This window comes from Silurus aristotelis (assembly GCF_946808225.1).
Source record: "Silurus aristotelis genome assembly, chromosome: 4".
Classification (NCBI taxonomy): Eukaryota; Metazoa; Chordata; class Actinopteri; order Siluriformes; family Siluridae; genus Silurus; species Silurus aristotelis.
In genome coordinates this window covers 13,958,783-13,978,116 of record NC_139577.1, presented here as the reverse complement: position 1 = coordinate 13,978,116, position 19,334 = coordinate 13,958,783, and the positions used below count along the sequence as shown (strand labels likewise).

The following is a 19,334-nucleotide window of genomic DNA, read 5'->3' as shown; positions in this document are numbered from 1 at the left end:
GATGAATATTGTAAACGACTTTATATCACACTGAAACACTATAATAATAATAATAATTATATATATATATATATATATATATATATATATATATATATATATATATATATATATATATATATTTATATATATATATATATATATTTATATTATTCACAACCCTATTTTCATATTTTGTAATATTTTAAATATACTTTTCTAATTCATTTTTATTTTATTTATTTAGTTTATTTAGTTTACCGTAATTCCCGGACTATAAAACCCTAAAACACTAACACTAAAACTACTGAACTTTACACAGGCTTAACCGAAAGACAGTGTCTGTTACACAGTGTAACAGACAGGACAGTTGTAAAAAGCATTTCACTACATCTTGTGCTCTGTATGAATGCGTATGTGACAAACAAAATTAGAATTTGATAATGGAAAGGATTACTTTCTTTCTACGTCTTCAGGGGGAAAAAAAAGAAAATAAAAAGATGTATGTATACCTCGACATGGCCTGCATCTGAGAGCGTATGTTAGTCGGGGCTGCAAAACTGAACCAAATTTCCTTTATGGTGAGCTTCATACTACTAGAGTCAGGAGGAGGTGGCAGTAAGGGAAGATCCTTCTTCAGGTCATCGGATTCCACCCCTTCATCCTGCGTAGACCGGTATACATAAACATTAACAAATAATACATGTGGAGAGAAAAAAAAAAAAAGAGGTTCACATTTAAAAACATAGCAGTACCTGTTCATCCGAGTCAGAGTTATTGTTTGGCTCAGAGCCAGGACTGTGAGTGTCGTTCGGCAGGTTATCATCAGACACATCAGTGCTATATCCACTTCCTGTCTGAGAGCCACTGGACCCATTCGATTTAGAAACGCCCCCCTTACCACCTGTGTCAGCTCCACCCATCACTCCAAATGCACTGTAGAGAACTGCCCCTGACTGGCGGCCACCTGATTGGTGATTGTGGTGGGATACAAAACATTAAGGACAACAAGCCTATATTACCGTTTAACTATAATTATAAAGAATTACAATTAATACAGTACCTTTGACAGTAAGGTTTTCAATGCCACACTCAAACATGATCCAACCCCATTTTTCAGGGCTTGTCCCGGAGCGTGTATGGTCTGAAGAGTGATCTTGGGAATGGTCAGTGCTGATTGATGGTTCTGTTTCATCCACCAGGGCAAAGTCGTCTGTCTCCTCTAAACTGAAGAGAACCTTAGACTTCTCAAAAGGAATGGCAGTTATAGCACCTCCACCCAGATCTGCAACACAAATACACAAAACGTGTAAATGTTTTAAAACGATGTATATTAAATGATGAAAATAGAAATAAAGGACGTGTGATATATACCCAATGAGTCAAGGCCACGCAGTTGGCTGTGTATGCGGTGAATGTTGAGTCTGGCTGCTATTTCTTTGCCTTTTTCTATTCCAGCATTCGATCGCAAAGAGCCACTGGATTGAGGAGCCATCTTTGAGGCTGATGAGAACTTCTCCATCATTACAGATGACTTTTCTGTGTCTTCCACTATTCCCCTGCATGCCACAATTATTAAACACATACAGATCTTTTGGTTTAGACACCTGGAATAGACTCCTTTATTTAAAAATGTCTTAATGATTATACAAATAATAAGTAAAAAAAAAAATAGTCCAAATGTTTCCATGTTTACCGATTCATTCGAAGTTGGGTAGCAATTCTATCAAAGCAAAGCGCCACAAGAGAGACATGCGTCATGCTCTTGTTGTCACGCTCCTCTACCGAAGCCTGAAGCACACACAAATTCACCTGCAAAAAAAAAAAAAAAAAAAAAAAAGGGCACAATCATTAAAAAAAAAAAAAGTTAAACAAAGTCAGTTCCTCTTTTTCACACACATACTCACACACACATACCTTTGGAATTGTGACATTTGCTTGCAGACCCTTTATTTTGACATTGTCAGGTTTGACTGACAGGTCAGTTTGCCCATGAGGAGTGTTTAAGGATCCGTCAGCCTTAGAAATTTTATGCTCCGGCTTTACCACGCTCTGCAAAATACAATCGTTTAAAGGGAAAAAAACTACATCATTTGCCCAAAGAATAAAAACGTAATTTATATATTTTTAAAAGCGTTTCATTTTACTCACAGACTCGGGCACAGTGGATTTGCTGATCTGATAAGCTTCGTTCAGCACTTTGCTATGCAAGTCATCCAAGATAGACGCTGGATGGCGGATACTTGCAAAATGCACCATGGACTCAATGTACCTACAGTAACACAGCACATCGAGTTCGCATTATGAGATCTGATGAGATTCATTTCTCTTTTAACACAGTAAATTCACTAATGCTAATAATCCTTTACCATGCTCCAAAACATAAAGGAATTTACTTCCTGTTTTCAAAGCACTAACACTGGAAAACGTTAAAAAAGGTTAAACTATTAAATGTGGGTTTTTTTTTTATTATTAAACCAAATTGCTTATACTAAACATTTAAGTTAAATGCTAAATAAACAATGACCTGTCTAGAGCTTCGGCCACTAAGGGAGTCAGCAGCACATTGACTGCCCCTTTAACTTCAACAATAGCAGTGGTCTTGGTCTGGGAAAGAGGCTGATCCATGGTCCAGTCTTCTGTATTTGTGTCCTCATCTGTGTTTTCCATAGCCCGTTTGTCAAGGGGGGTGTAAGGAGTGCTACACACAGACACACACAGGAATATGTGGTAGTAAGAGGTAGCAATTAAAACAATCGTCAGTAAAACGTCCCAGACACCAGTGTCACATTACCTGCTTAAATCTCCCATGAGCTGAACACCTCTGTCTAATAAAGAGTTAGCAGACAGACCAGCTTTCACTATCTACAATAAATATAAAAACGAATAAACATCACCATTAGTCATAAAATTTATGTTTGAGATTGCAATTTCATATTACATCAAATAAAAACCCTAGAAAGCGCAGTCCTACATACAAACCTTAAAAGTAGGAATGGACAAATGATCAGAGGACGCAGAACTTTCTTCGCTAGTCGGCGTATCCAGGTCAAGAGGACGGTGTAGGGATGACTTTGACGTTCTCTTATTGGTCGGCTGCTTGACAGACCAGTTGGACACGTGATAATGTGCCAGATAATTATGATAACAAGCCATTAGGTGGGGCTGAGTTGTAAGGAGGCCCGACTCTGCTTTCTCGGTTTCCATGGAACCCTCTTCCTCCAATCCAAGTGCAGAGACAAAAGATGCCTGAGAGGTGTGGCTGGGCAATAAAGGTGGGCGGGGCTCTGCCACCGATAGTGGTCCTTCGACACTGTGATATATAGAGGCGTGACTGTGTTCGATATGAAGCTGCCCTTGCTGTCTTCGCCTGCGTTTCCTTCCTGGGTATGTGCCCGGTCCCTCGTCGCTACTGATTGGATCAAAGTCCTCATTTGCGCTGAAGTAGGCCTCGCTATCGGCGACGGACATCGAAGAGTCGACCGAGCGGTACTGATGGAACGTGTTGGAATCAGCTGAAGGGGTAAAAGGGAAAGAGCCATAGCTACGGCGCTGGCGTGGCGAGTCCAAAACGTTCTCGTCACTCCGAGACACTTCGCTGCTAAACTGTACACCGGCAGGGGGTGGAGCCTTCTCTGTAAAGACAGCAGCCGATAGGCTTTTGGTGCTACCGAGGCGAGTGGACTGGACAAATGACTGACGCTTGAGGGGTGACCGGAGTGGAGACTGCAGCGGAGGGCCTTCAGAGACAGGGCCATCGGTCGTCACAGTCATTAATCTGCGAATGCATACCCACAAATAGACAACATTGGAAAAAATATCCTACAACAGACCATTGTTTTCACAAATGGTTTATGTCGCGATCACCAGACAATTAAGTCACGATAACGAGAAAACAACTTTCATGTCGAATTCATAAGAAAACATGAAAGAAAAAATATTATACTGCATAATGCATTAGAAATCCTATAGGATACTGTTATGTTTGCCAGAAATATTTCAAAAGCATTTAGCAGCTGCTAGTAAGTCTAATGGTTATATACTCTAATAGCAGTATAGAACAATGTATAGCATCAGCCAAAAACTAGCATTAACTAACATTAACTAACCTCAATCTACAAATTAGCCACATGCAATTACATGCTCATTGTGTATGTGTGTGTGCCATACTCAACTCTGCACATGGAGAAGGGCTTTCTCGTTCACCTGCCAGTAGTGGCAGAGCAGCACTAGAAGAGGAGTTATCCTCTGAGGAAGAGGCAGAGCTGTGAGAACGTTGAGGAACCTGTAGATTCAGCTGCTGGTTACGTCTCTCCAGCTCAGCCAGTGGAGCAGGGGAACACACATCCCTCCGCACACTGACAGATTTAGCTGCAAAAAAAAAAAGCAATCAAGTAACAGTTAACTTTTATGTAAAAATAAATAAATAAAAAATATATATAACAAATTATATTAGAAAGAAAAAGAAAAAAACTGACTATCTGGAAGTTTCGGTGTCTCCTTTGTGATTATCCACTCCCCAGGCTGTAACAGTGATTGCCCATAGCTCATATCGGTCTCACTGCCGGCATTCGAAAAGGCAGAGCTCGATGAAGGGGTGATTTCCTCCAATCGGAAAAAGTCCAAATTACGAGTCGATCCGCCAAAAAAACGGCATCCACCCAAACAGCCGCATCGGTTCCTGCTTCGCTTATACTTCTCCTCTGGCCACAAGAACCATAGCCTGTAAACATAAATTTACATTAAAGGCAACCATTAACACCCAGATGAACCTTATATTCAGCACATGTGTAAAATATTTACTGAATAATGGTAAAGCACCTTTTCGTTTTCATGTCATGGTGCTCCAGGAAGTGTCTCTGCACCTCATATTTGATTGGATGGTCAGCAGCCAAAGCTACATCAGCAGTGATGAGGTTAAAAGTCACAGAGCCAGCCTCAAGCCAATTGGATCGTCGTAAAAGAGGTGGAGGCAGGCCTAATCTCACTGCTTCCTGCTGCTCAATCAACTGAGCAATAACAACGTCCTGAAGAGCTGCGCTGATGCCCTCCCCTACTGCAGCTGTGTGCAAGTTACAGTTCGCCAACCGCAATGTACCAGTCTGGAAAAACACACCTTTTTACATTAACGTGCCACTTACATTCATACTGCTTTATTCTAGTGCTACTTGTTACTTATTTATATGCCTCAAAAAACCTAAAAGACTTCATGTAGCTATTAAGTCTCATTTGCCCTAATTCATTTAACAGCTATAATATACAGTGGGTACGGAAAGTATTGACCCCCTTAAATTTTTCACTTTTTGTTATATTGCAGCCATTTGCTAAAATCATTTAAGTTCATTTCTTTTCCTCATGAATGTACACATAGCACCCCATACTGACAGAAAAACACAGAATTGTTGACCTTTTTGCAGATTTATTAAAAAAGAAAAACTGAAATATCACATGGTCCTAAGTATTCAGACCCTTTGCTGTGACACTCATATATTTAACTCAGGTGCTCTCCATTTCTTCTGATCATCCTTGAGATGGTTCTACACCTTCATTTGAGTCCAGAAATTTTTGATTATACTGATTGGACTTGATTAGGAAAGCCACACACCTGTTTATATAAGACCTTACAGATCACAATGCATGTCAGAGCAAATGAGAATCATTAAGGTCAAAGGAACTGCCTGAAGAGCTCAGAGACAGAATTGTGGCAAGGCACAGATCTGGCCAAGGTTCCAAAAAAATTTTTGCTGCATTTAAGGTTCCTAAGAGCACAGTGGCCTCCATAATCCTCAAATGGAAGACGTTTGGGACGACCAGAACCATTCCTAGAGCTGGCCGACCGGCCAAACTGAGCTATCGGGGGAGAAGAGCCTTGGTGAGAGAGGTAAAGAAGAACCCAAAGATCACTGTGGCTGAGCTCCAGAGATGCAGTCGGGAGATGGGAGAAAGTTGTAGAAAGTCAACCATCACTGCAGCCCTCCACCAGTCGGGGCTTTATGGCAAAGTGGCCCGACGGAAGCCTCTCCTCAGTGTAAGACACATGAAAGCCCGCATGGAGTTCTCCAAGATGGTGAGAAATAAGATTCTCTGGTCTGATGAGACCAAGATAGAACTTTTTGGCCTTAATTCTAAGCGGTATGTGTGGAGAAAACCAGGCACTTCTCATCACCTGTCCAGTACAGTCTCAACAATGAAGCATGGTGGTGGCAGCATCATGCTGTAGGGGTGTTTTTCAGCTGCAGGGACAGGACGACTGGTTGCAATCAAGGGAAAGATGAATGCGGCCAAGCACAGGGATATCCTGGACGAAAACCTTCTCCAGAGTGCTTTGGACCTCAGACTGGGCTGAAGGTTTACCTTCCAACAAGACAATGACCCTAAACACACAGCTAAAATAACGATGGAGTGGCTTCACAACAACTCTGTGACTGTTCTTGAATGGCCCAGCCAGAGCCCTGACTTAAACCCAATTGAGCATCTCTGGAGAGACCTAAAAATAGCTGTCCACCAACGTTTACCGTCCAACCTGACAGAACTGGAGAGGACCTGCAAGGAGGAATGGCAGAGGATCCCCAAATCCAGGTGTGAAAGACTTGTTGCATCTTTCCCAAAAAGACTCCTGGCTGTATTAGATCAAAAGGGGGCTTCTACTAAATACTGAGCAAAGGGTCTGAATACTTAGGACCATGTGATATTTTAGTTTTTCTTTTTTAATAAATCTGCAACAGTGTCAACAATTCTGTGTTTTTCGGTCAATATAGGGTGCTGTGTGTACATTAATGAGGAAAATAAATGAACTTAAATGATTTTAGCAAATGGCTGCAAAATAAAAAAGAGTGAAAAATTTAAGGGGGTCTAAATACTTTCCGTACACACTGTATATATATATATATATATATATATATATATAAAATATTATATTAAAATGTTCAAAAAATATTGACAATTTTGCTGTATTGCTAGTCAAAAAATAGAGAAAAAAAGTGGAAAAACTCATAACTGAAGAACTACTTTATATGCACACATATACAGAGAGAGAGAGAGAGAGAGAGAGAGAGAGAGAGAGAGAGAGAGAGAGAGAGAGAGAGAGAGAGAGAGAGAAACAGACCTTGATGTTTGCTGCGCAGCCATGTTCGACAATGAAAACCTGGGCTCCATCTACTGATAGCCGGGTCATGGTATACTTCAACTCTTCAGATGTTCGGCAAGGGCCAGGCAAGGCTGCATACTACAGAAATAAGACCCAAATACTTCAGTAAGTTTATATATTTACACATGGAACACTCAGGCATAAGAGTAAGAAGGGACAGACTCTGAAGTTCTACCTTGGCATCACAGGTTCTCTGGTCCACTCCATGCTGACAGGTGACAGAGGGTTTAGGCTGCTCCAGCTGGAACTCACGGGAAACCACGTGAAATAAAAACGTCTGCCCCCATTCCAGCAAACTGGCACACTGAAATGCAAAAGCGACCACTCGTGACATTCAATCATTTTATTCCATATCTAGATATTGTGGCTGAACACATTTCTGAATACAACCCACCTGTGGAACAGTGACTTTGCCTGTTAGAGCCCCGGCTTGGACGTCAATGAGCCAGGCATACTCAAGTGTGTCACTGCCTGCAGGTAAGCCTTCAGCTGAAAACATTGCATGGGCTCGCATCTGCAGGCCTGAGAGACTCAGATGCCCGTCACTCAACACTCCATCCACAGAGGGACGCTACACCGTTAAAAAGAAGGAGCCAAAATGGCAGAAATTATTAGAAAAGAAAAAAGAAACGCATATTTAACAACAATGACATTCACTTCACTACAGTGAAATCTTTTCAACCTGGTAGCTGTCGCTAACAAAGACATGGAGAGGAGAGAAAATGAGCTGCAACAGGGTTTCCTTGAAGCCTTTCTTCATCTCAAAACACACACGCTCCAGATACCCTGTCGGACCATCTATACTGTCACTGTTGCAATGCTGAGAGGTAAAGACAAACATTCATTACTACACAATGATACAGGGTTTAATTAAAGGGTTACATCTGGCATACAGGTCTTTTACTGACAGTCGGAAGCCTTCCGTGGATCTTGTGGACGTTTATGAGCACAGTGATGTCCCAGGGACGGAGCGAGAGAGGATTGGGTGCGTCTTTGTGGCCGCTGTACTCCAGACCCACTCCAGTCCAGCCAGATGAGGAAGAACAAGAGCTTAATACAGGGCTGGACAGAGATTCCTCAAAGTCTGTGTACATGTCGTCTTCACCAAAATAATTTTCCTACGATGTATAAAAAAAAAAATAATAATAATCTTAATTTAGACTGTGTGCATGCAGATGTTTTTACGATACAATCCGTTTAGCCACAGCATTATGTGACATAATACATCAGCATCCTCCCAAACCTAATAGGTGTTCTAATAAGAAGAAAAAAAAAAGCACACCTTGATGGACAGCAGAGCTCTGAGCAAAGGTCCATATAAGATGATGTGGGAGTCAGGACTGAGTTCCATCTCCACATGCAGCCGGTCCGGGGGAAGGAGGGTGGGGTCAGCAGGTACACGAGGAGGAGGAACGCAGGGGGGGCGCTGCGGGGGGCGCAAGGCTGACAGTATAGACTCCTCTATCTCTGAAACTTCACATACAGAAAATGACTTTTTTAGTCTGATCATATCCAGATGTTTAATTCAGATACAGATATGGAAATGATGACTGCATACAAATCTGAAGTAGTTATACTAATTATCATTACGTTATGATATTACACGTTAGGGGTGTAACACATCGGTATGTACAGTTAGGAGGAATGCAAAACAAAATATAGCTTGAGACTGAATCGCCACAGTGATGATAACTCTAGTTTCTTTTTTTTTATATACCCCTGCCATTGTGGTGTATGTTTTTTTAGGTTTATTAATGATTAAAATAAATCAATAAATAAAAAAAAACAGTAACACTGCGTTCAAAGTGCGTGGCGGAAAGTAAACAAACTTGCGATCCGCCACTTAATACGTTACTATGAAACGCAGATTTTAACTCTTGTTTCGAACGTAAAAAGGATTGCATTGTAATGCAAGGATTGCCCCGAAACAGTTCGGCAGGAAAACGTGTACCGTTATACCCCTGTTACGCATCTAAAACATCTAGAGATCTTTACAAAAACGCAACCATGCGACTCAGCACCTGAAAGCACTCTGTGATTTACTAACTTGCATTATGAATGAACTTACATGACCGTTTGAGCTGCTCATCAGACTTCTGTGGGTAAATGGGATGCCAGGTGTAGTCTATAATGAGCATGAAATTTGGCACACTCCAGCAGTCGATCCATCCAGCCCTAAACAAAATTCAGAAACTCAATAATGCAACAATGAATGGATGACAAGAAGAAGAAAAAGAAACAAAGAGTGTCCATACTTGGCCTGGGTCATATTTCTCCAGCGAGCATTGTTGTTCTTCGGAGCCCACTGGGCCTCTGGTGGCATGCCATTGTCTGGCATAGCCTTTGTCTGCTGATAGTCTTTTGCAAGCGTGAGCAAAGGGTATCGACTGGGGTGGCAGTCAGGTAAACAGAGTCGCATGTCCGTTTCTTCAGCCTGAAATTGGACAACCGTAGTTAAAAAAAAAAAAAACTTCTTGATGAAAACACAAATCACAAGCAACAATACACATATGCATATACTCACTCTTAAACAGAAACGCGTGTTACAGGTGACAGGAACGAACTCGTGGAAAGGTAAAGTGAAGTCAATGATCAGCGTTTCTCCACAGGCAGCGAGATACACTGGAGACGTTAAGGAAGAAAGGGGGGAAAAAAAAACTCAAAACGTGAGCTGATAAATCGGGCGTGCATCCGGCATGTTGGAAAATCAAGTATTAAGCCTGAAGTATTTCAGCTTGTTAGCAGGTGAAGTGAATTTAAGTGTGTTAGAATTATCTATAAAATGTGAGGAAAGTTTTTTTTTTTTTTTTATTCAGCTTGTCAGAGCTCTGGCACCATTACAGACAGCAGATCTTCCTCACCATTCTCCTGCTGTTTGGTGGAACAGTCGATCCAGTTATGCTGATTGGCAGCCCATATCATCTCAAACTGGTGAAAAAGCATTTTGAACTTCCAGGAATAAGGAACAAATGAGTAGATATCTGGCTCACTGTCACTGGCCCAATCTTGGATCAGATCTGCACGGAATGAAAGAAATTTCTGAACATTCTGCATTTAAACTTATACACCAATCAGGCAAAACATTATGACCTTATAACATTAAATATCACTGATTATCTCTTCATCATGGCACCTGTTAGAATGTCAGATATATCAGGCAGCAAGTGAACATTATGACCTCAAGTTTAATGTGTGGGAAGCAGGAAAAACGGGCAAGCGTAAGGATTTGATCGAGTTTGACGAGGATCAAATTGTGATGGCTAGAAGACTGGATCAGAGCATCTCCAAATCTGCAGCTCTTGTGGGTTGTTCCTGGTCTGCAGTGGTCAGTATCTATCAAAAGTGGTCCAAGGAAGGAACAGTTGTGAACCGGGAACAGTTGCCAAGGCTCAATAATGCACGTGGGGAACAAAGGCTGGCCTGTGTGGTCCGATCCAACAATTGCTGAAGAGGTTGATGCTGTTAATGCTCGAAAGGACAGGACTGTTTTGGCAGCAGAAGGGGGACCAAACACTATAGTTGGCAGGTGGTCATAATGTTATGCCTGATTGGTGGCCATAAAGTATAAAGTAAGACACGAGAAAGAGATTCATTTTCATGCATTTGATCATAGCAAAAAAAAATTAAAAATAGGTTTACCAGTAAAAAAGTTCTTCTGAGCATAGATGAAATGGTAAGTGGCTTTGTACACCTCGATCTCACACTGCCATGACTGAGGCATATTCCACACCCGTGGGTAACTGGCTATCACATAGAACTAAACAGGCAGAAAACGTACATTTATACTTTGCTCGCTTTTTCTCATACGCATATAGAGACACACTGTGCATATGTATGCATATGTGCAAACTCACAGCCAGCATCTCCGCCTCCAGCAGAGTCCTGTATTGCATGCTGCTTGTGGTGTCCACATGCAGTAACTGACCTTTAACAGTGGGAGAATAACCTGAGAGAGAGAGAGAGAGAGAGAGAGAGAGAGAGAGAGAGAGAGAGAGAGAGAGAGAGAGAGAGAGAGCGCGAGAGAGAGAGAGAGAGAGAGAGAGAGAGAGAGAGAGAGAGAAATAAAGATTGATTAAAATGATAAATCCCGTCAGTCAGTCTGAAACAATTCAATCTCAAGGATTCAGGAGGTTATCTGGCTTGACAAAAACTTTTAGATCAAATAAAAATTATTTATACCGTCCTCGCCTACAGTCATAGGGATGTTGACCTCCAAGTATGAACCTGCGCCGACGTTGACATGAATGGCGTTTGTCTCCTAGAAAATCAAATAAGATGAATAAGCAGCCCGATTTTCTCTGACAAAGAGGGACAAAAACAGCAGAAAGGAGAAATTGTACCCTGTTCTTGGTGAACAGTAGGTCTATGGTTGCATCTGCTATTATGTTCATTCGGAGTTCAAAGGCCAGTATCTGTCTGGGCTTTCCTGGTGTGGGAACATCGCTCACTTTCATCGGCTGATAATCTGCAGGCAGAAAGAACTTCCAAAGGCTGTCCCTGTGGTGAGGGAAACGAGAGAACATTTATGAGGCGTACTGATAACGTGTTCACGAATTTCGTTGCACAAATGCATTCGTGTGTTTATAGACCTCTGTCGGTCGGCCCACGGGCCATAGTTAAAGTCTGTTCCTTTCCCACACACGATATCTAAGCCCCAGCATGGAGGCAGATCCTGCAGCTTAGTGCCCTCTGAAGAAGCATCTGCATCCCCATTCTCCAGCTCTTCAGGGACTAGACCTGTAGACGTTAGATGTACACGAAAATTACGCAAAGCAGCACTTACAATAAATACGCTTCCATTGTTCTGCAAAATAAGCAGAAAGAAGTCAGTGGGTGTTGCCTATAAACAAACGCTGCAATAAAACATTTTGAAGGAAAAATAAACCCACACACACAAACCTGGTTGATCCTGGTAGTAATAAATGTCCACATCATTTGACTGCATTACTACAAATCCCTCTCCCATGAGTCTAGGTGGCCTGGAAAAAATAAGCAATAATTATAAACTAGAGCTCATTCAACATCAAGTCTACATAAAATAAAACCTATAATAAATATATTATATAAATAATATACTCAGGGTGGAACAGTTTCGCTACAGGGCTTTCGGTTCGGTGCAAATGTATACCGAATGCAATCCTTTTCACATACCAAACATAGTTCAATTCTTTATTCTCTCAGGAATGTTTTAAGTGGCGGATCGCAAGATTGTTTAGTCTCCGCCTTGCACCTTAAGCGCAGTGTCTTCTTCTTCTTCTTTCGGCTGCTCCCATTAGGGGTCGCCACAGCGGATCATCCGTCTCCATACCACCCTGTCCTCTATATCTGCCTCTTTCACACCAACTACCTGCATGTCTTCCCTCACCACATCCATGAACCTCCTCCTTGGCCTTCCTCTTTTCCTCCTACCTGGTGGCGCCATCTTCAGCATTTTTCTACCAATATAATTCATGTCCCTTCTCTGCACATGTCCAAACCATCTCAATCTCGCCTCCCTCACCTTGTCACCAAAACATCCTACATGCGCTGTCCCTCTAATAAACTCATTTCTAATCTTGTCCATCCTCGTCACTCCCAACAAAAACCTCAACATCTTCAGCTCTGCTACCTCCAGCTCCACCTCCTGTCTTTTACTCAATGCCACTGTCTCTAATCCATACAACATCGCAGGTCTCACCACAGTCCTATAAACTTTCCCTTTCATTCTTGCAGATACTCTTCTATCACAAATCACTCCTGTCACTCTTCTCCACCCACTCCACCCTGCCTGCACTCTTTTCTTCACTTCCCTAACACACTCTCCATTACTTTGCACTGTTGACCCCAGGTACCTGAACTCCTCCACCTTCTCCACCTCTTCTCCCTGCAACCGCATCACTCCACTGCCCTCCCTCTCATTCACACACATGTACCCTGTCTTACTCCTACTGACTTTCATTCCCCTTCTCTCCAGCGCATATCTCCACCTCTCCAGGCTCTTCTCAACCTGCTCTCTACTCTCACCACAAATCACAATATCATCTGCAAACATCATAGTCCAGGGAGACTCCTGTCTGACCTCGTCCGTCAACCTGTCCATCACCACTGCAAACAGGAAAGGGCTCAGGGCCGATCCTTGATGCAGTCCAACCTTCACCCTGAACCAGTCTGTCGTACCTACTGCACACTTTACTGCCGTCACACTGTCCTCATACATGTCCTGCACCACCCTCACATACTTCTCTGACACACCTGACTTCCTCATACAATACCACAACTCCTCTCTCGGCACCCTGTCGTACGCTTTCTCTAAATCCACAAATACACAATGCAGCTCCTTCTGTCCTTCTCTATACTTCTCCATCAACATCCTCAAAGCAAATAAGGCATCTGTGGTGCTCTTCCTCGGCATGAAACAATACTGTTGCTCACAAATGGTCACCTCTTCTCTCAGCCTGGCTTCCACTACTCTTTCCCATAACTTCATGGTGTGACTGATCAACTTTATTCCCCTGTAGTTACTGCAGGTCTGCACATCTCCCCTATGCTTAAAGATCGGTACCAGCACACTCCTTCTCCATTCCTCAGGCATCCTCTCCCCTTCCAGAATCCTGTTAAACAATCTGGTTAAAAACTCCACTGCCATCTCTCCTAAACATCTCCACGCTTCTACCGGTATGTCATCTGGTCCAACCGACTTTCCATTCTTCATCCTCTTAATCGCTGCTCTCACTTCCTCCTTACTAATCCTATCTACATCCTGCTTCACCAACTCCACATCCTCCAACCTTCTCTCTCTCTGATTTTCCTCATTCATCAGCTGCTCAAAATACTCCCTCCATCTTCTCAACACACTCTCCTCACTAGTCAACACATTTCCCTCTCCATCCTTTATTGCTCTAACTTGCAGTACATCCTTCCCAGCTCGGTCCCTCTGCTTGGCCAATCGGTATAAATCCTTTTCTCCTTCCTTAGTGTCCAACCTCTTATACAGTTCCTCATATGCCTTTTCCTTGGCTTTCGCCACATCCCTTTTAACCTGCTTCCGCATCTCCTTGTACTCCTGCCTACTTTTCTCATCACTCTGTCGATCCCACTTCTGTTTTGCCAACCTCTTTCCCCTAATGCTCTCCTGCACTTCCTCATTCCACCACCACGTCTCCTTGTCTTGCTTTCTATTTCCAGATGTCACACCAAGTACTTTTCTAGCTGCATCCCTCATCACTCCTGCAGTAGTTGCCCAATCATCCGGCACCTCTTCACCACCACCAAGCCCCTGTCTGACCTCTTCCCTGAACCTCACACTACACTCTTCCTCCTTCAGTTTCCACCATCTTATTCTTCTTTCAAACCTTACTTTCCTCCTCTTCTTCTTCGCCTCCAAAACCATCCTACAGACCACCATCCGATGCTGTCTAGCTACACTGACCCCCGCCAACACCTTACAGTCTCCAATCTCCTTCAGGTTGCATCTCCTACACAGAAGATAATCCACCTGTGTGCACCTTCGTCCACTCTTATACGTCACCCTATGATCCTCCTTCTTCCTAAAATACGTGTTCACCACTGCCATTTCCATCCTTTTAGCAAAATCTACCACCATCTGCCCTTCCACATTCCTCTCCTTCAAACCATACCTACCCATCACCTCCTTATCACCTCTGTTCCCTTCACCTACATGCCCATTAAAGTCTGCCCCAATCACCAATCGTTCTTTCCTAGGTACACCATCTACCACTTCATCTAATTCACTCCAGAATCTTTCCTTCTCCTCCATCTCACAGCCAACTTGTGGAGCATAGGCACTGATGACATTTATCATCATCCCTTCAACTTCCACCTTCACGATCATCACCCTATCAGAAACTCTCTTCACCTCCACTACACTCTTACTGTACGCTTCCTTCAGAATCACCCCTACACCATTTCTCTTCCCATCCACACCATGATAAAACAGTTTAAACCCACCTCCAATGTTCCTGGCCTTACTCCCTTTCCACTTAATCTCCTGAACACACAACACATCTACCTTTCTCCTCTCCATCATATCAGCTATCTCTCTCCCTTTACCCGTCATAGTACCAACATTTAAAGTACCAACCCGAACCTCTACTCTCCTACACTGCTCCTTTTCCTGCCGTCTCTGTAGACGCCTTCCTCCTCTCCTTCTCCTCCTTCGGCCAACAGTAGCCCAATTTCCACCGGTACCCTGTCGGCTAACGATACCTGTGGCGGTCGTTGTTAACCCGGGCCTCGACCGATCCGGTATGAAATTCTCATTTGTGATCCGCATATTTGATTTGGCACATGTTTTACGCTGGATGCCCTTCCTAACGCAACCCTCCCCATTTACCCGGGCTTGGGACCGGCACTAAGAGTACACTGGCTTGTGCCCCCCTAATGGCTGGGTTACCTTAAGCGCAGTGTCAATAAACTTAAAAACATACACAACAATGCCAGGGGTATAAAAAAGAAACTAGAGTTAACGCAGTGTCTCTGTGGCGGAAATAAGATGTGTAGTAAAACTCGGATTTGGTTTCGCGCATGTGCAAAATCGTTGCCACCTCCCGCCTTCATGACAAGCTTCCGCTGTGGATTCTTTACCGTTTTATGTCCACCTTCTTAAAAGGAGAAAATCCTGACAATTCCGCATATTTAGGGAGGGAATGAACGAAGGATGAAAGGAATGAAGACATTTGTCAAAATATGCTGAAATAAATAGACCCGTTAAGCTGGACATTACTTAAAAAAAAATTCTATATCAAATATAAAACATTGTATAAATGTAAAAAAAAAAATTGTAACTGTTTATTTTAATGAATGTTAATAATAATAAAAAATAAAATAAATAAAAGACAAGCAATTTTAGGTTTTGCATTTCTTCCCCCTGACTGAACTGAACCATGATTTTGATTTATAATATACACATAATATCATAATTTTAATTAACAATGTCTGACCATAACATTAAATAAAGTTGCCAATGAACAGCTGTAAAAATCATACTTATGAGGACAATATGAAATTAAACAAGTAAAAGTTCCTCTGATTCATAATCCTTAATGCTGTCAAAAGAAGCTAAATGATATCACCGAAGAACATCTGGTCTACAAAGAAAACTCACTCATCGTTTTGTTGACCAAGATATCTGGAATTAGGCACCAGCATCACACGCACGTTTTCCAGAGAGCCTTTTACTATGTGCATGAACTGATCCAGATGACTGCTGGGAGGCTTGGTGGCATAAGTCAGGAAGGCATCATCAAAATTCATACACATAGTCTGAGGAAGGTGAAGATTCCCAAATGCCACCCGACCCTGATTGAGTAAGGAAGACGAAAAAAAAAAAAAAAGAGGGAACATTACTATTAGAATACCATATTGGTTCAGTTACACCAAGCATTTTCCAATTTCAGAATGGGAGCATGATAAGTGGCACAGTGTCTGGTACCTAATTAATACATCAATACATAATCAAATACGTTATGGAATAACAAATGCCTTAAGTCTTCACACTGAGTAACAAATTCACTAAGGTATCAAATGGACATTAACAGAGACGAGCACAAATTGCAGTCTTTTGCATTTGTATTGCCTGGAGGCTTTTTTCTGTACATTTCCAGAATTTGAGTCATGGCCTAGCGTAGCCACGTGTCTTAAAGAATGGTGATCAGTCTGGGGTCGTATACTGTAATTTGTTCAGGGACCATCTGTATTAGGTGGCACTGTTTTCTTTTGTTTCCAAAAAATGATATGCCTTAAAACATTAAGAAATATTTGTCAAATTTCAAATTGACCAAACAATAATGTGGATGCCAAAATAATGAACCCGATATCGATGCATTTCATTGTAGAGAGACAGGGGCGGTGGCGCAGAGAACACATTTACACCAGCTCGCACTGGATGCGTGCGTATTCTCAATAATGCAAGAGCGGGAACACGAGAAGCTAGTTTAACCCTGGCCTATTTACAGACAATTAAAACCAATACGCATTGTGTATGAATGCGCTTACATAATGCTACATTTACCGGAAGGCCAAAACTGAATCGGGTGACAGGTTATATTGCTGACTGTAAAGTGCCCACACTTTACTGTCCTAGATGAAAATAAATTGCAAAAAGAAAAAAGGAAAAAAAAAAAAAAAAAAAAAAAAAAAAACATGAGACATGGCTGTACTCACTGTACTGATGTTGACTTTTATGACTGGTATTAAGGACCTCCAGGATGAAGATGGGTCCTGGGATTCTGCTTTGATATTAACACTTTAAAAATAAAATCAAAATTGCATTACAGTCATGAATCATAGAGCTACAGTACATAGTTCTCAAACCCGTCATCTATACGTAAATATTTACAATACAGAAACAGAGACACAATAAATAAATAAATAAATAAATAAATAAATGATGTCCACCAAGTAAATCAGGTCAAAGTATTAGCATTATTCATTCCTTCACCTTACAGATGAGAGATTGTAATGTTACCTGTCAAGCGTTTTATTTCGCTCCTCTCCGCCCTTCTCTCCGTCTCGGCAAGGTGGAACGAGAGTGGGTTCCAAGCCGAACATATCCTGCAGCCTTGCGTACACATCTGTACGGTTGTATACGTGGAACTCAAAGCTGTTAACGGTCATGTACAGCCGTGTCTCGGCCTTTGGGTCTTTACAATATGAAAAATGAATAAATAAATGAAAAATATTGCTCATTCGACATGAATATAACAGGAGCAGAGACGATTTTTATGCTGGTACTTCTTTTACCGTGCTGCTTCTGTTTAGGGTTGTACATCTTCCACCAGCGGAATATAAGGAAGCCATCTTGAATTCTGGGATAATAAATAATAATAAATAAAAACGTTTGCATTAATATTCAATTCTTTATTTTAAGTCTTTATTGAATAATGAAGACTGTATTTCCGGGCGCACACTGTGCCGTTTTAAACAGTTGTTTGTGTACGAACATGACCCCTGTGTCACACTGTAGGATCTAATTTGTCATTATGTCGGACTGTACAAGTAAAAAAAAAAAAATTAATAAAAAAAAAAAACCCCAGGAAAAAGACTAGTTTTACGTCATCAATCCGTGGCACATTCAGGACCCGCGTCCTCCCGCTAACGGTAGCTAGCGGCGAACGAAAAACAATCCGTTCGTGACGTGCCTTGATAATTATAAAACGTCCCACAAACACTTGCTTTTCCCCCCATAACTCAATAAGTCGCTCTTCTTGCTGTAATGTCCGCTGGACACGTTCCTACGTTTTTTTTCCTAAAGTGGTTCGAAGTTATCGTGCTGACTGCGTCGCTCCTGTTGCTTCTTGGTTTGACAAGCAAACCAGCGATCAAAGACTACAGATTTCAGCTTCGGATTCTAGGACATTTTGAGGATTTTAAGGATTTGCCTCTGATGAAGAAATCGTGGTCGAACTTGCACAGTGTGAACCCAGCAGGAGACCTCCCGAAGAAAACCTACAGGTATTACCAAGTATTGCGTGCGTACCTAATTGACATGTCCTCGTTGATGAAGTACACGTCCCGGAACATGATCTTCCCAGAGAGGACAGAAAAGGAGAACGAGCCTGCAAGTACAAATGAGAAATACACCACAGCATGACTCTCGGCTTCGTCTATCGATCAAGGTGTTTCTTCCGCATAGAAATACTATTATTTACCGATGTGTATATATCCATTTTTGTAGAGTCGGTTGAGGATAAGCGTGAGAATGAGTCCGATGTTACGGGAGTTGTAGTACGTCAAATATATAATCCATCCACAAGACAGAATCGTGGCTGTAAAAGCAAAGCAGAATTATTTATTGAGTGACTACTGTCTCTTTCAGAAATCAAGTTTTAGGTACAAACAAGGGACCAATAGAGGCTTTTTTACATGAACATTGTAGGAAATGTTGGAAAGGAGTAGAAATTATTGAGGAACTCACCCACAAGCAGCCACACAAAGTTGGAATTGTGTTGGCTGAGGTACGTATCCAATTCATTAATACTATTAGCCAGACTTCTGTTTGGCATGTTATCCATGGTTAGAGGATGCTGTAGATGAAACCATTACAATTAATAATAATAATAATAATGATAATAATACTTTTGACAACCCTGAGGAAAACCCACTAAGATTAATATCCCCTAGGTGACAATGAGTGTGTAAATGTGTGAATAACAATAAATCAGCTGCTTCTTGTCAGATTGTGTAACTGGGATAAAGCTACAGTCTGTCA

The 19,334-nt window shown here is 41.9% G+C and overlaps 1 protein-coding gene across 25 annotated transcripts in view; it reads right to left on the bottom strand.

Moving 5' to 3' along the window:
- The window catches only part of kiaa1109 (KIAA1109), a 58,438-nt gene that overhangs the window by 34,751 nt on the left and 4,353 nt on the right, over positions 1–19,334 (bottom strand). For all 25 annotated transcript variants that reach the window (XM_083540176.1, XM_083540187.1, XM_083540193.1 and 22 more), the window contains exons 2-37: positions 19,041–19,149; positions 18,775–18,891; positions 18,603–18,681; positions 17,867–17,931; positions 17,592–17,766; positions 17,288–17,369; positions 16,230–16,423; positions 12,026–12,105; positions 11,716–11,863; positions 11,467–11,623; positions 11,306–11,384; positions 10,981–11,072; positions 10,766–10,883; positions 9,988–10,143; positions 9,651–9,748; positions 9,382–9,560; positions 9,195–9,301; positions 8,409–8,599; positions 8,035–8,244; positions 7,809–7,946; positions 7,521–7,697; positions 7,302–7,430; positions 7,085–7,204; positions 4,801–5,081; positions 4,458–4,702; positions 4,155–4,350; positions 2,962–3,757; positions 2,774–2,844; positions 2,507–2,680; positions 2,131–2,251; positions 1,897–2,031; positions 1,676–1,791; positions 1,354–1,538; positions 1,043–1,264; positions 735–946; positions 492–643 (exon numbers count right to left, since the gene is read on the bottom strand). In XM_083540176.1, the coding sequence (XP_083396302.1) occupies positions 492–643; positions 735–946; positions 1,043–1,264; positions 1,354–1,538; positions 1,676–1,791; positions 1,897–2,031; positions 2,131–2,251; positions 2,507–2,680; positions 2,774–2,844; positions 2,962–3,757; positions 4,155–4,350; positions 4,458–4,702; positions 4,801–5,081; positions 7,085–7,204; positions 7,302–7,430; positions 7,521–7,697; positions 7,809–7,946; positions 8,035–8,244; positions 8,409–8,599; positions 9,195–9,301; positions 9,382–9,560; positions 9,651–9,748; positions 9,988–10,143; positions 10,766–10,883; positions 10,981–11,072; positions 11,306–11,384; positions 11,467–11,623; positions 11,716–11,863; positions 12,026–12,105; positions 16,230–16,423; positions 17,288–17,369; positions 17,592–17,766; positions 17,867–17,931; positions 18,603–18,681; positions 18,775–18,891; positions 19,041–19,137 (5,894 nt within the window). In that variant the 5' untranslated portion in view covers positions 19,138–19,149. The remainder of the gene's footprint in view (positions 1–491; positions 644–734; positions 947–1,042; positions 1,265–1,353; positions 1,539–1,675; positions 1,792–1,896; positions 2,032–2,130; positions 2,252–2,506; positions 2,681–2,773; positions 2,845–2,961; positions 3,758–4,154; positions 4,351–4,457; positions 4,703–4,800; positions 5,082–7,084; positions 7,205–7,301; positions 7,431–7,520; positions 7,698–7,808; positions 7,947–8,034; positions 8,245–8,408; positions 8,600–9,194; positions 9,302–9,381; positions 9,561–9,650; positions 9,749–9,987; positions 10,144–10,765; positions 10,884–10,980; positions 11,073–11,305; positions 11,385–11,466; positions 11,624–11,715; positions 11,864–12,025; positions 12,106–16,229; positions 16,424–17,287; positions 17,370–17,591; positions 17,767–17,866; positions 17,932–18,602; positions 18,682–18,774; positions 18,892–19,040; positions 19,150–19,334) is intronic.